A 16,763-nucleotide genomic window follows, 5' to 3' on the forward strand; every position below is an offset into this window, starting at 1 on the left:
AACCCCTCCCATACCCTCCCCCTCCTCGCGCTACACACTTCGGGGTGCTGCCTTTGGCAGCACACTTCATCATTGGGCTTACACATTGATAACCGGTTTGTTACGCCCCTGCTTGCTGTTTTATGTAAACAATCGAGAATGAAAGTAGAAACGTGAAATAGACCGGAGAGTTCTGATTGATTCTGTCCAACTGCTTAAGTCAATATTGTTGTTTGCCGATATTGATGAAATATCGAACACACTTGGACCGATCTATAAGCAGAGCTAAAAATGCACATTTTCGGAGAATAAAAAACAATGTATCAAGAATCTTATGCCCTTCTCTCACGCGTCCACTGAATTACATCTACACGTGCCGAATTTTCCTGAGGTCAGCCTCGGTTCAGATCTGTACCTGTCGTTTTCTTTATAGGTTAACCGTTTCAACCGGATACGCGAATGTACCCTTAGAAACTTGATGTAACTCTACCGGAAGTATTGCATCTAGTTTTGGTATATTCCCACATGCAAATAAAGTTAATTTTTGCATTTGTATGATGTTTCATGACTAAATAAATGCGACTTGGACAAACAATTTGAAAAAGTTAAGCTTAAAGTGATTTTGGCTATTTTTAGTTGCGTATTATACGTAAGTTGGTGGTTTTCCCCGACCTGTAAAGTGTAAGTGGTTTAAACATTGCTGTAGGACCACGTTGTAAGCAATATTCTTAAATGAAAATCTTGACATTTGAAATTAAGTATATGAAGCGGAACTGGTAATGTGCAAATCTTGTATTTTAGGCAAGTATGGTTGGAGAAAGCAAAGTTTACCTTGGATGGTACGATTGGGCACCCCTATGGCACTACATTTGAGGTGAAAAATGGAAAGATGATAAAAGTGGAGAAATCAATACTGCCAGAAAAGGAAGCGTTGGCTGAAGGTAAAAATAAGCACGGGAAAAATGTCTAATACAAGTGTTTCTATAAAAAAAAATGAACATTATGATAATTGAAATTCATTATTTAATATATATATATATACAGATTCAGAAATGAAGGATTTATTTAATAAATATCAGAAGGCATTTTAGGCAAAACTTAGCTACACTGCTCTCATTACTTGTTGGTCAGTAGCTATAGGGATAGCTGGACAGCTGAAGAGAAATGGCTACTAGTATTTGATAAAAATAACACAAATGTTTTAGGTGGTAAAGACAACAGAGATCTTCTCGACCAAGATAGTAATCAAAAACTGACACGGGATGACATAGAGAAGATGAAGAAGGATGGGATCAAAGGAAAGGTAATTATTCCTCAAAGTAAAAGATAAAAGATATGGTATTAACAATTACTTGTTTTCAATGGTAAGACTCTTTCTGGCATATGTATTTTTCCAGTTTAGTTGATATAGTTGATATAGTAGTCGACACCAATGGAAAGCTTCAGGTAGTTTCTTGCGGCACATTTTAATGTTCCTATACTAATACTTGACTTCCGGTGCATATTGATATAAAGGAATTTAAATCCATTAATCTTACAGTTAAAAGGTGAGTAAAGATATTAAATGGTCTAACAGGATCTTGCTAATAGCAGGAGGCATTGATCAGGCCAGCACTTGTTGAGTCTCTGTTTAAAACTATTTACGCTAGGGGCATTTACCACATGGTTTGACAGACTATTCCAGGACTCCACAACCCTGTTGCTGTTACTGCTTACTTGTCTGTTGGTTCTCTTTTTAAACAGCTTTTCGTTGTTCCGTCTTGTTCTGGAATCCTGGGTTTTAGTGAACATTTTGCTGAGATCTACAATGTCTATTTCCCTCTAGGATCTTGTATGTTTGGATCAGGTCAGCTCGATGTCTTCTGTACTCTAAAGTAGGTAATCCTAGATGGCGCAGTCTCTCTGAGTAGGGTTTGTTTGCTAGACAGGGAATTAAACGAGTTGCCCTCCTTTGTACATTTTCCAGTAGTTTGATGTCTTTTAGCAAATATGGTGACCAAACAACACTTGCATATTCAAGGTGTGGGCCGACGAGAGATTTGTACAGTGTTAAAAACATATTTTTGTCAATAAATGTAAAAGTTCCAAAGATGAGACCTAGGTTCCTGTTGGCTTTTGCTACAGAGGTTGATATGTGATTTTCAAATTTTGCCTTGCTGTCTACAATAACTCCGAGGTCTTTTTCACTGTCTACTGTACATATATTATGTATCTGATCATCCTGCTTGATAGTGTACTGGTGAATGTCCAATTTTGAGATATTTGCATTTGTCCATGTTTAGTTTCATGGGCCATGTGGCAGCTCCAATCACAGATTGAGTGAAGGTCTGACTGGAGATGACCTGTATCCTCTCTGCTGTTAATTGTTCTGTAGATTTTTGAATCATCTGCGAAAAGTTTTGTAGTACTGGAAATGTTATCTGGGAAGTCGTTGATATATATATTAGGAAGAGTATCGGTCCTGACACACTCCCCTGTGGGACCCCGCTTGTGACGTTTAGTGAACCTGACTCTGAACCATTCACTACTACTTTTTGTTTGAGGTTCTTCAAAAAGTCTTCTATCCAGTCGAGGGTTTCGCCTTCCACACTGAAACTTGAAAGTTCATGAAGTAGCCTTCTATGAGACACTTTGTCAAAGACTTTGCTGTAGTCTAGGTACACTACATCAGTTGTCTCCCCTTTGTCTAGCCCTACCATGATTCTAGTAGTTGGGTTGTACATGATCTAACGGGTCTAAAGCTGTGTTGGCAGTTTGTAAGGAAGCTGTTTGTTTCGAGTGGTTTATCCCTGATGATTCATTGTAGAATTTTGCTGGCCACTGCAGTTAAGACTAATTGGATGATAATTGTTAGGTTTCTTTTTTGAGCCACTTTTATGGATAGGTGTTACAGGCCTCCTTCCAGGCATTAGGTAATTTTCCTTCTTGGAGAGGTTTTTTAAACAGTTGTGATAATGTTTTTTTAATTTCTGATACTGCCTCAACGTATTGTTTTGGATGTAGACCGTCGGGCCCAGGGCTTTTGTTGGGATTGACCTTTTATATTGCTTTTTGTACAAGCTCTTCAGTTATTTCAATCCTGTTCAGTGTTGTGTTTGGTGTTTTCATAGTAACATTTGGGAGTTCTCCCGTCACGTCTTCAACAAAAACTTCTTTGTCAGATTGTGTATGTTCACTATTAGTTATTTCAAGCCTGTTATGGTTGATTTTGTTTTCCTTTTTGATTTCACGTACTTCCAGAATTTCTTTGGATTGGTTTTATTCTCATCAGTCAGTTTGTGTTCGTGTACATAGTTTGGTCGCCTGATGACAGCTGTTGACTCGTTTCTTGCTTGCTTGAATTGGTTGAAGTTTTCAGCAGTCTTACAATGGAGGTATTTTTTCCATTTTTTATGTTTGCTGTGGATTGATTCAATGGTCGAGTGGTCTCTTAGAGTTACCTCGGAATTGCTTGTTCTCTGGTACATGTTTCTTTCAAATATTTGATAGGTTATCAACAAAACAGTTCCAAGCTTCCTGTGAGTTTAGGCCTGTTATAGATTATACTTTTATTAGTTGACTATTTAAACATGCACATAGTGAAGCGTTTTTTATTTGTACTACTCAGGAAATTATTGATCAGCTTATAGAGAACAGTTCAACATTTCAATCAAAGACAGTATTTGCACAAGCCAAGTGGATCAAGAAAAAGAAAATTAAGTAAGTAGACAATCACAACCACTTTTATAAGGCCCAAATGCCTTTATTAATTTAGTTTACAATATCCACACTTCTTTGTAATATTTTATGGGAGAGTATCAACTTATTGTTGATGCTGTCAAAAGTTTTAAAGCAGGGTCAGTATTCATGAAATTGCTCTCATGCTCAGACTCAGATTCTGTGCTCAAGTCCAAGTTCTTGTTCAGGTAATAAGTGAAGACAAAATGAATATTTTGTCAATGATTAAGAAGAATTTTGGAGATACTTAAAGCTGAAGACTGTTTACACTTGAATTTTTAATTGTTTGACATGATTTAATCAAGTTAGAAGAAAGCTGGTTCGAGCACGACACCCATGCTTGAGCGTGAGAACAATTTTATGAATATGGGCCCAGGACTATAAAATGACAGTCATAACAGGCAGGAACACTACTACAAAATTGTTTTAAGGATAATGATATCTTCCTATAGCCATCCATATACTGAGGCTATATCGAGGCAAAATAATGGTATAAGCTGCATTAGAATTATTTGACTGACACGAGTCCTTGATCAGCCATTGGTGTTGCATTTTTTGGGGATCATAAACTCGTCCCCTCATGTATAAATAGTTTCAGATTACTTCACCATCTCTACTGATACTTATAGGAATCAATTAAAAAAGCCCTTGATCACCAGTCTTTTCTTTGCATATAAGTGGCCCAAAATAATCCAAATGGTTACTAGTCGTATGTGTATGCATCACTATTTAAATTATTTAATGTTGTTGGCCCTTATGGAAAGAAACCTGGAGTACTTTGAGAAAAAACAAATGAATGGGCAGCTGCAGATGATCTTATCCAATTGGGAAATCAAACATTTGTGGTTTGAGTGAAAGGCGAGTGTGCCACCTGACCACACTAGTACAACTGACAGTGATGGGATGTCTGCACTGTCTGGTGTCTGTGTCAGACATCTTGTGTGTGCCACCTGACCACACTAGTACAACTGACAGTGATGGGATGTCTGCACTGTCTGGTGACTGTGTCTGTAGCAGACATCTTGTGTATCATGTATCAGTCTAATTCAGAGTTAGTTATTTATAAATCAATATTGTTATGATTTCAAATTTATTTTTCTAGACATCTTCTTGAGTTTACAATTCTTAAGCCATCAGCCAGATTACTATGTGAGATGCATCACACCAAGAACCCTTCTAGAATATGGTAAGTAAGTAAGAAAATATCAAATAGATCTAGAATATGATAAGTAAGTAATGAAACATCAGCTAGATCTGTAGTAAGATAAACTTCCCTCTAACACCAGAAAATAACATACATTATATATACATTTGTATATATTAAGATTGACTTGATCACATTCAGAAAACTATTTTCAGTCCACAAATTTGTGTGGAAGTTACTTTTATATCATTGGTTGATGTATGTTGTTTTACCTGTTACAGCTTCATGCGAGTGGACAGCCTGGCCCAAATCCTCAGCAGAGGCAATGTACGGGCACACTCCACTGTGGCTGTAGTGGACACATGTATGGGGCTAGTGGTGGGGGCAGTCATGGAGAGACTAGGGGGTAAGTATGGACTGTGGTGGACACGTGTATGGGGCGCGTGGTAGGGCAGTCATGGAGAGACTAGGGGGTAAGTATGGACTGTGGTGGACACGTGTATGGGGCGCGTGGTAGGGCAGTCATGGAGAGACTAGGGGGTAAGTATGGACTGTGGTGGACACGTGTATGGGGCTAGTGGTGGGGGCAGTCATGGAGAGACTAGGGGGTAAGTATGGACTGTGGTGGACACGTGTATGGGGCTAGTGGTGGGGGCAGTCATGGAGAGACTAGGGGGTAAGTATGGACTGTGGTGGACACGTGTATGGGGCTAGTGGTGGGGGCAGTCATGGAGAGACTAGGGGGTAAGTATGGACTGTGGTGGACACGTGTATGGGGCTAGTGGTGGGGGCAGTCATGGAGAGACTAGGGGGTAAGTATGGACTGTGGTGGACACGTGTATGGGGCTAGTGGTGGGGGCAGTCATGGAGAGACTAGGGGGTAAGTATGGACTGTGGTGGACACGTGTATGGGGCTAGTGGTGGGGGCAGTCATGGAGAGACTAGGGGGTAAGTATGGACTGTGGTGGACACGTGTATGGGGCTAGTGGTGGGGGCAGTCATGGAGAGACTAGGGGGTAAGTATGGACTGTGGTGGACACGTGTATGGGGCTAGTGGTGGGGGCAGTCATGGAGAGACTAGGGGGTAAGTATGGACTGTGGTGGACACGTGTATGGGGCTAGTGGTGGGGGCAGTCATGGAGAGACTAGGGGGTAAGTATGGACTGTGGTGGACACGTGTATGGGGCTAGTGGTGGGGGCAGTCATGGAGAGACTAGGGGGTAAGTATGGACTGTGGTGGACACGTGTATGGGGCTAGTGGTGGGGGCAGTCATGGAGAGACTAGGGGGTAAGTATGGACTGTGGTGGACACGTGTATGGGGCTAGTGGTGGGGGCAGTCATGGAGAGACTAGGGGGTAAGTATGGACTGTGGTGGACACGTGTATGGGGCTAGTGGTGGGGGCAGTCATGGAGAGACTAGGGGGTAAGTATGGACTGTGGTGGACACGTGTATGGGGCTAGTGGTGGGGGCAGTCATGGAGAGACTAGGGGGTAAGTATGGACTGTGGTGGACACGTGTATGGGGCTAGTGGTGGGGGCAGTCATGGAGAGACTAGGGGGTAAGTATGGACTGTGGTGGACACGTGTATGGGGCTAGTGGTGGGGGCAGTCATGGAGAGACTAGGGGGTAAGTATGGACTGTGGTGGACACGTGTATGGGGCTAGTGGTGGGGGCAGTCATGGAGAGACTAGGGGGTAAGTATGGACTGTGGTGGACACGTGTATGGGGCTAGTGGTGGGGGCAGTCATGGAGAGACTAGGGGGTAAGTATGGACTGTGGTGGACACGTGTATGGGGCTAGTGGTGGGGGCAGTCATGGAGAGACTAGGGGGTAAGTATGGACTGTGGTGGACACGTGTATGGGGCTAGTGGTGGGGGCAGTCATGGAGAGACTAGGGGGTAAGTATGGACTGTGGTGGACACGTGTATGGGGCTAGTGGTGGGGGCAGTCATGGAGAGACTAGGGGGTAAGTATGGACTGTGGTGGACACGTGTATGGGGCTAGTGGTGGGGGCAGTCATGGAGAGACTAGGGGGTAAGTATGGACTGTGGTGGACACGTGTATGGGGCTAGTGGTGGGGGCAGTCATGGAGAGACTAGGGGGTAAGTATGGACTGTGGTGGACACGTGTATGGGGCTAGTGGTGGGGGCAGTCATGGAGAGACTAGGGGGTAAGTATGGACTGTGGTGGACACGTGTATGGGGCTAGTGGTGGGGGCAGTCATGGAGAGACTAGGGGGTAAGTATGGACTGTGGTGGACACGTGTATGGGGCTAGTGGTGGGGGCAGTCATGGAGAGACTAGGGGGTAAGTATGGACTGTGGTGGACACGTGTATGGGGCTAGTGGTGGGGGCAGTCATGGAGAGACTAGGGGGTAAGTATGGACTGTGGTGGACACGTGTATGGGGCTAGTGGTGGGGGCAGTCATGGAGAGACTAGGGGGTAAGTATGGACTGTGGTGGACACGTGTATGGGGCTAGTGGTGGGGGCAGTCATGGAGAGACTAGGGGGTAAGTATGGACTGTGGTGGACACGTGTATGGGGCTAGTGGTGGGGGCAGTCATGGAGAGACTAGGGGGTAAGTATGGACTGTGGTGGACACGTGTATGGGGCTAGTGGTGGGGGCAGTCATGGAGAGACTAGGGGGTAAGTATGGACTGTGGTGGACACGTGTATGGGGCTAGTGGTGGGGGCAGTCATGGAGAGACTAGGGGGTAAGTATGGACTGTGGTGGACACATGTATGGGGCTAGTGGTGGGGGCAGTCATGGAGAGACTAGGGGGTAAGTATGGACTGTGGTGGACACGTGTATGGGGCTAGTGGTTGGGGCAGTCATGGAGAGACTAGGGGGTAAGTATGGACTGTGGTGGACACATGTATGGGGTTCTTAGTGGGGGCAGTCATGGAGAGACTAGGGTGTAAGTATGGATGCGGTGGGCACATTATGGGGTTAGTAGTGGGGGCAGTCATGGAGAGACTAGGGGGTAAGTGTGGACTGTGGTAGAAACGTGTATGGGGTTAGTAGTGGGGGCAGTCATGGAGAGACTAGGGGGTAAGGATGGACTGTGGTGGACACGTGTATGGGGCTAGTGGGGGGGGCAGTCATGGAGAGACTAGGGGGTAAGTGTGGAATGTGGTGGACACGTGTATGGGGCTTGTGGTGGGGGCAGTCATGGAGAGACTAGGGTGTAAGTATGGACTGCGGTGGACACATTATGGGGTTAGTAGTGGGGGCAGTCATGGAGGTGGACACGTGTATGGGGCTAGTGGTGGGGGGAGTCATGGAGAGACTAGGGGGTAAGTGTGGACTGTGGTAGAAACGTGTAGGGGGTTAGTAGTGGGGGCAGTCATGGAGAGACTAGGGGGTAAGTATGGACTGTGGTGGACACGTGTACGGGGCTAATGGTGGGGGCAGTCATGGAGTGACTAGAGCATAAGTATGGACTGTGGTGGACCCGTGTATGGGGTTAGTAGTGGGGGCAGTCAAGGAGAGACTAGGGGGTAAGTATGGACTGTGGTGGACATGTGTATGGTGCTAGTGGTGCGGGCAGTCATGGAGAGACTAGGCTGTAAATATTGACTGTTGTGGACACATTTATGGGGCTAGTAGTTAGGGTGGTCATGGAGAGACTAAGGGGTAAGTATGGACTGTGGTGGATACATGTATGGGGTTAGTGGTGGGGATAGTCATGGAGAGACTAGGGGGTAAATATTGACTGTTGCGGACACATGTATGGGGCTAGTAGCTGGGGTGGTCATGGAGAGACTAGGGGGTAAGTAGTGGTACTAGTGGAGTTATGTCTGTGGTGGACACCTGTACGGGTCAGTGGTAGGGGGGGGGGTCAGCATGGAGGAACTTTGGTATAAATACTAGAAGTGGTAATAAATGATTAATGGATTGTAGGATGCGTGTTGGTTTATGTAAAAAGAAAATTTTAAATATACTCTTGCTATGTGTTTCTCATTAGGGCCCCGTATCGGAGATACGGGTGTCCTATAGTAATCACTCTGTCTGTCTGTCTGTATGTCTGTCCGTCCGTCCACAAATTCTGTTCCTGGCTGATAACTTTGGTATTTATAGACCGATGTACATGAAACTTAGTCAAGATGTTCAGTTCACAAAAACACACATTGAGGTTAAAAGTCAAGGTCATTAGGTTCAAAGGTCAAGGTCAAATTTTACATCTTTTCACTGATGAACATTTTGTTATAACATTATGAAGCAAAGTTGATCAGAATAAAACAAGGAGTCAACTGACAAACGGTCAAGGTCATCGGGTCAGGCTTCAAGGTCAAATTTTGTAGCTTTTCACTGGTGAACATTTCGCTATGACATTATGAAGCAAAGTTATTCGGAATTAAACAAAGAGACACACTGAGGTAAAAAGTCGAGGTCAAAGGTCAAGGTAATTAGATTCAAAGGTCAAGGTCAAATTTGCATCTTTTCACTGATGAACATTTTGTTATGACATGATGAAGCAAAATTGATCAGAATTAAACAAGGAGTCAACTGACCAAAGGTCAAGGTCATTGGGTCAAAGGTCAAGGTTAAACTTTGAACCTTTTCCCTGATGAATATTTTTTTATGATATTATGAAGCAATATAGTTCAGAACTTAACACAGAGTCAACTGACCTTAGGTTCAGGTTACGGGGTCCAAAGGGTCAAGGTCAAGTTTTGTATTTTTCACTGATGAACATTTTGTTATGATATCAAGAAGCAAAGTTGGTCGGAATTAAAGAATAAGTCAACTGACCAAAGTTCAGGGTCACTGGGTTAATGGTCAAGGTCATTTGGGTCCAAAGGTCAAAGACAAAGTGGATCTCTGACTTTGACCCTGGCTCTTGATGGAGGAGGTATATAAGGTGAAATAAAACAAATCAAAGCTAACAAATTAGTATTGTACCGGTATTTACATTTCTGTTAGCCCAGCAAATATGGAGGTGGAAGGAAACAAGACTCACATCATAGTACATGTAAAATGTATATTTTGCTTCCTTGCGATTCTTTTTGAAGTCCAAATATCAGACGTCAAGCTAAGCTATATGGGCAGATTGCTTCTTGATGATTATGGGGGATACATTGCCACAAGATGGGGCCCTTACTGACCTGTCAGTGTTCTAGTTACATTAGTAGGCTAGATACAGTGGCCAGCTCAGCCTGTATCAAAAGCAGTCATGGCTTTTGTGACCGACTGCTTTTAAATTTGAAATAAACTTCTAAGATGATATGTGTTTCAGGTTTTGGAAAAGTTATTCACTTCCACCAGGGAATTACACCAGTCAGGTAACTACTGCTGTTAATATAGACTGTAGGAAATATGAGTGACCATATTAAACAAGCTTGTTTTACCTTAGTATAAAGCATTTTTGCAAACTAAAATTATTCCAATATCAGAAATATGTCTTATTATTAAGTTGCTCAACAAACATCAATTTGATTTGATCAGTGATTTAAATTGAAATCTGAATTTAGATTAACTCACCATTACCATCTCTTCATAAGGTTATTCCTCCTGGTACCCGATACTCGTAAAATAAGATTAAATGTTTTTTTTTGTTTTTTTTAACAAATTTAATATAATATCTACGAATTGTTTTTGCAATTGCTGCCAACAGACCTGCAATGGACTCGTTTGACTTCCCTGCAGAAATTCTGAACAATTTGTACAGTTATCCTCTAGATCGTGTCAATAGTATTGAGAGTGATCAAACAAAACCAGACATTTCTAGTGGAACAAAAAGTAGCAATGGTGCAGCTTGTGTAGAGAAATCACCAGGGGAGATAAGCTCACAAAGCTTCACAGAAAAGTTGGAAGACGTATCAACACCATCTCAAGAAACAGGTGAGGACACAAGCGCACAAGGTGACACAGCAAAATCTGTAGATATGTCAACACCATCTCAGGAAACTACATCAAACGTGGAAAATACAGAGGATGGTGCAGATGACATCAATTCTCAGGAAATCCCGGGATGCTCGGAGAATATGGAGATTGAGGAAGAGGATAAACCAGTCAAAACTGATATGGAACAAAGGAAGAGAAAGGTATTATTATACCCCTGTTAATTATCAAAGGGGAATGATATTGTAATGGCACTTGTCCATCCATACCACTTCCATTTCTACTCAATATCTTGGGATTTAGTTTCCTGAATCTACTCGAAATTAATACAGTGTCTCATATTGAGAAGTGTTTCTATGGGTTGGCTTTCGAGGTCCAAAGATCAAAGGCCAAGGTCATTGTTACTATAAATAGAAATTTTGTTTTCCGCACAATAGCTTAAGGTCTTGAAGACAAATAACTCTAACTTCATACACTGCTTCCTTTAATGTCAAAAATGCTCGCTGAGGATTGCTTTTCAGGTTTGAATGTCAAAGCTCAAGGTCAATATTATTTTAATACATATAATACATTCTGCATCAGTATCAAAAACTCTGCTTTGTCACCCCTTAACTCTGATAAGGAGGTTAGGAATTAGTATTGTTCCTTGATATTGTGTTACTTTGTTGTTGTTTTATAAAGATAGTCATCGACACATTTTGTTGTATAAAGACATTCATTGACACGTTTTGTTGTGTAAAGACATTCATTGACACGTTTTGTTGTATAAAGACATTCATTGACACGTTTTGATGTATAAAGTCATTCATTGACACGTTTTGTTGTATAAAGACATTCATTGACACGTTTTGTTGTATGAAGATCTTCATTGACACGTTTTGTTGTATGAAGATCTTCATTGGCACAATCTTCAACTTAAAATAGCTCAACTGAATGATTTTTTCATTATCAGCTACTTTTGTAAATATTTCATCAGTTTAGGGTATGAGAATAGGTTTGGCAATAGAATCTTGATTTTAAATGATTTTCCACTTCAGATATATAGGAACCATTTCTGCAAAGTTTCATTTTAGAAGTGGTGCCATCTTAGTAGTGTATAAAAGTAACAGCTATTACATTAATTGTCTACTTATTCTATGCTTTCTTCTAATGAAAGGTTATACATTATGTTTTAAGATGTTAGAAAGCTATGTTCATTTATACTGATGAAAGGTCACATGTCGATTTTATGGTGCTAAAGTAGGATAGGTTTGTACAAGTGTAGGGAATGGACTAACTGTTGGTCATTATGTTTGGAACAGGAACCACCAACTGGTCGATATGAGAGCTAGTTATCTCCTGTACTGCAACTAATTTGTTGATTTACATTTAATTGCTGTTGGTATTCATTTCAGGGCATAGATAGAGAGACAAATCGACAGCTACGGGAGCAGAAGATACAAGAAGCCAGAGATGTAATACTCGAGAAAAACATTGACTGGTAATAACTCCGATCTAATTAGACTTTGCTAAAATATGTGTAAATTAACAGAACTGAAATGTGTGAATTTACCTGCAGTTTTTAGGTCACCTGAGACAAAGTCTCAAGTAACCTATTGCGATCTCCTTACTGTTACTATTTTTAGAAAAACTTTGTCATCGCTCTACCGACTTCATTCCTCAACAGAATCTCATGAAACTTGATACTAGTATTTAGTATGACAATACCTTGAACAAGTTTGTGTTTCAGGTAACTTGGTTAAAGGTCAAGGTCACTATTACTATTTTTTATAAAAACTTTGTCATCTCTCTATCGACTTCATTCCTCAATGGAATTTAATAAAATTTCATACAAGTCTTTCTTATGGCAATTCCTTGAACAAGTTTTTGTTTTGGATTTCTATGTTGAAGGTCAAGGTCACTGTTTCTATTATCAGATTTTTTTTTGTCATTGAACTAGTGACTTCGTTTCCTTTTATATATGTCACAAAGTGTGAATGCTAGGGGATTTGTATCACTTGTGATGCCTTGTTACCTCTATATTACATTTATATACCTGTACATTACCTGTACATTACCTGACATTGTACATTACCTGACATTGTACATTATTGACATTGTACATTATTGACATTGTACATTACTGACATTGTACATTACCTGATATTTTACATTACCTGACATTGTACATTATCTGTATATTACCTGATATTGTACATAGCCTGATATTTTACATTAACTGACATTGTACATTATTTGTATATTACCTGATATTGTACATTATCTGTATATTACCTGATATTTTACATTACCTGACATTGTACATTACCTGATATTGTACATTACTGACATTGTACATTACCCGACATTTTACATTACCTGACATTGTTCATTACCCGTACATTACCTGACAATTTACATAACTTGTACATTACCCGACTTTGTAAATTATCTATACATTTACCTGACATTGTACATTACCTGTACATTACCTGACATTATATGTACATTACCTGACATTTTACAATGCCTGACATTTTACAATATTTGACATTACCTGTACATTACCTGGCATTGTACATTACCAGTCATTGTACATTACCTGACATTTTACATTACCTGACATTTTACATTACCTGCCATTGTACATTAGTGGTATGTAAGTTCCACTTGACATTTTAGATTACCTGTACATTACCTGTACATTACCTGTACACACCTCTGATGTACCTAGTACATTATCTGTGCTTGGTTTTCAGTTTGATCGTGGTATGTAAGTTCCACCCAACACCTACTTGTACATTACCTGTACATTCCCTGACATTTTACATTACCTGTCATTGTACATTCCCCGACATTTTACATTACCCGACATTTTACATTACCTGACATTTTACAATCCCTGCCATTGTACATTACCTGACATTTTACATTACTTGACATTTTAGATTACCTGTACATTTCCTGTACATTACCTGTACACACCTGATGTACCTAGTACATTATCTGTGCTTGGTTTTCGGTTTGATCGTGGCATGTAAGTTCAACCCAACACCTACTTGTACATTACCTGTACATTACCTGACATTTTACATTACCTGTCATTGTACATTACCCGACATTTACATTACCCGACATTTTACATTACCTGACATTTTACAATACCTGCCATTGTACATTACCTGACATTTTACATTACTTGACATTTAAGATTACCTGTACACACCTCTGATGTACCTAGTCCATTATCTGTGCTTGGTTTTCAGTTTGTTTGTGGCATGTAAGTTCAACCCAACACCTACTTGTACATTACCTGTACATTACCTGACATTTTAGATTACTTGACATTGTACATTACCTGTACATTATCTGTACACACCTGATGTACCTAGTACATTATCTGTGCTTGGTTTTCAGTTTGATCGTGGCATGTAAGTTCCACCCAACACCTATTGTGCTGGCCTTACTGAAGTATGTGGCTCCCTCTCGCCCCATTGTCGTGTTTGGACAGTATAAAGAGGTAAGTACATATATTGCTTTCCTTTTCACGTCGCACCTTTACTTTCCTCTGCAGTTTTGAAACATTTGTAAACCAATAATCCTTCCACAACTACTAAGGGTTCCTCAATCCTGAGTTATTGGTTAAACAGATCATGTGATCCTCTGGTGGGTAACAGGTTTGTTTTGTTGGTTAGTAATATTGATCAGGCCATGCCTTTTATTTGATCTTTCACTGTACAGAAAATGCAATGTCACAAAGTTTTAATACATCATACCCCATGTAGTTGTTATTGTGGTGACATCTTTTTCTGTAAGATCTCCTGAGTTTGCAATGGGGATCGTGTGTAACTAGATTAGACACTATAGGAGAATATTTTGAAAAAACTTGGTGAAAGTTTTTAAAATTGATACGATAAGTTATGATAAAAATGATGAAATAACATCATTTGTTAGGAATACTGATGATTAGCATTGACTGTTAAAATGTGTGTAGTAGGGTCAATCACACACTACTGTTGATGTTCAGGACTTAAAGACTTGAAATATTTCACACAGCTCAATGAACATAGAAGAACTTCACAAATTTGAGGTGTGCATGTTTTCATAACACTCAAAGTCAAGTTATGCATACAGGTTTGAAGTAGTGAAAAGGACAAGTTATGCATACAGGTTTTAAGTAGTGAAAAAGTCATAAAGTTATGCATACAGGTTTTAAGTAGAGAAACTGTGGTCATGTGAAACTAGACCTTCGATAACATTTGGTTGACATATATGTAGGACCCTGACTACCTATGATTACTTTTATTTTATATAGTACATGTACTTGAATTTCAGCCTATCCTGGACTGCTATGAGTACCTGAGGAAGGATGGGGGGATGGTCAACTACCGTGTCTCGGAGGCCTGGCTGAGAGAGTACCAGGTAGGCATACATAAAGACTAGCTAGAGAGTACAGATGTTACAGTAATTTACCTTAAAAGTTTTGTTATAGAAGGTAGTTTGACATATGATATACACTTGATGATCTAAATGCTACATTGCAATGATATATACCTCCTTCACAAAGAATTCGTAATTCAGAAACCCGTCTATAAGGAACACTACTTTGGATTTGTTCCATCAACCCATTCTCCCCTAAAGTCACATTTGAACCATACCAAATCAAAGACTGGTCAAGTCCAGTTAAATATGTAGGGGTGCATGAGTTGAGTGATGACAATCTGTCAGAATACAGACATTGACACCACCTTGATGATTCTTAAATCATGAAAGGTCATTCAAGGGGGATAACTTCTGCATATTAACTGTTTCGGGTGGGATGTATCCTTGTTGTATTCTTGTATTGTGATATGAACCTGTTCCATTAAGCAACAGAAGTTTCTCACCACCATGAATTGTTATTTTTCAGGTGATGGAGATGAGGACCCATCCAGTGATCTCTATGAGTGGAGGGGGAGGTTATCTACTGACCGCCACAACTGTAGCTAAATCTGATACTCCAAAATGATGACCACGCATAAACCCCGAAATGATGACCACGCATAAACCCCAAAATGATGATCACACATCTGCGGGGTTGACTTTTAATTAACCAAACACAGCTGTAGATAATCACCACGCCATACAGTGGCTAATGTCCTTGTGGACTACAATGCCACTCAGTGGCTAATGTCCTTGTGGACTACCAAGCCACTCAGTGGCTAATGTCCTTGTGGACTACCAAGCCACTCGGTGGCTAATGTCCTTGTGGACTACCATGCCAATCAGTGGCTACTGTTGTTGTGGACCACTTTGCTACTTAGATCCATTGATTTACCGGATTGCTGAAATGCAATGCGATATTGATTTAATGGTTTGGTGATTTTGTTGTCCTATGGAGATTGAAGGCAGCTTGCCCAAAATATTACCCACACTGTGACATAGTTTATTAATGCTTTACAACGGACATTATCTATAGGAAGATACTACAGAAACAAGAATCTAATTAATTTGATGTCCCAAAGAAAATTGCTCACAACCTAATGATTGTTTTTAGAAATTGAACTTTTCATAGACAGTAATCTACTTTAATAAAACGACTCATATTAGGATTTAAATTTACATAGAGAGCAGTAACAAAAATAGATCTCTTTGTTAAGTGTTTCTGAATAAGTATTCCTGAGCTTGTTTTAATTTATAATTGGGTCATTGTGTATAAACTTGAAAATATAAATTGCACAATGTAGTAGTGATTAAATAAATGATACCAGTGAGAGTTTAGCTTTTATTGATTAAAAGTTGTGTCAAATGAATTCGTGGTTATGTATTGAATTATGATTTTGATGAAAAATCAATTTGTACCAATGTCAATAAAAAGAATTTCACAGTTTTGCTTTTTCATTATATCTGGACTAATTGTTAATTATCTGTCTGTCTCTTTGTTTTGTATTGTAATAAGAAAATTTTCTCTAAACACAAACTGGTGACAGAATTAGGATTTGGTTCCGGACAGGGAGCATGAGAAATGTTGAGAGAGGACCTTAACTTTTGGATTAGTTGATGACCTTCACTCTGGTGTTGAGTGATGACCTTCACTCTAATGTTGAGGGATGACCTT

General features: G+C 40.4%; 1 protein-coding gene across 1 annotated transcript in view; it reads left to right on the forward strand.

The window, feature by feature from the left end:
- LOC110466346 (tRNA (adenine(58)-N(1))-methyltransferase non-catalytic subunit TRM6-like) overlaps positions 1 to 16,555 on the forward strand; it is an 18,271-nt gene extending 1,716 nt beyond the window's left edge. Inside the window, exons 2-12 of the mRNA XM_021522788.1 lie at positions 781 to 920; positions 1,185 to 1,282; positions 3,587 to 3,678; positions 4,799 to 4,882; positions 5,122 to 5,246; positions 10,083 to 10,128; positions 10,461 to 10,890; positions 12,082 to 12,167; positions 14,084 to 14,186; positions 15,002 to 15,088; positions 15,576 to 16,555. Of these exons, the coding sequence (XP_021378463.1) occupies positions 781 to 920; positions 1,185 to 1,282; positions 3,587 to 3,678; positions 4,799 to 4,882; positions 5,122 to 5,246; positions 10,083 to 10,128; positions 10,461 to 10,890; positions 12,082 to 12,167; positions 14,084 to 14,186; positions 15,002 to 15,088; positions 15,576 to 15,674 (1,390 nt within the window). The 3' untranslated portion in view covers positions 15,675 to 16,555. The remainder of the gene's footprint in view (positions 1 to 780; positions 921 to 1,184; positions 1,283 to 3,586; positions 3,679 to 4,798; positions 4,883 to 5,121; positions 5,247 to 10,082; positions 10,129 to 10,460; positions 10,891 to 12,081; positions 12,168 to 14,083; positions 14,187 to 15,001; positions 15,089 to 15,575) is intronic.
- The last annotated feature ends 208 nt before the right edge of the window (positions 16,556 to 16,763 follow it).

This window comes from Mizuhopecten yessoensis, unplaced genomic scaffold, assembly GCF_002113885.1.
Source record: "Mizuhopecten yessoensis strain PY_sf001 unplaced genomic scaffold, ASM211388v2 scaffold11131, whole genome shotgun sequence".
NCBI classification, from domain to species: Eukaryota; Metazoa; Mollusca; class Bivalvia; order Pectinida; family Pectinidae; genus Mizuhopecten; species Mizuhopecten yessoensis.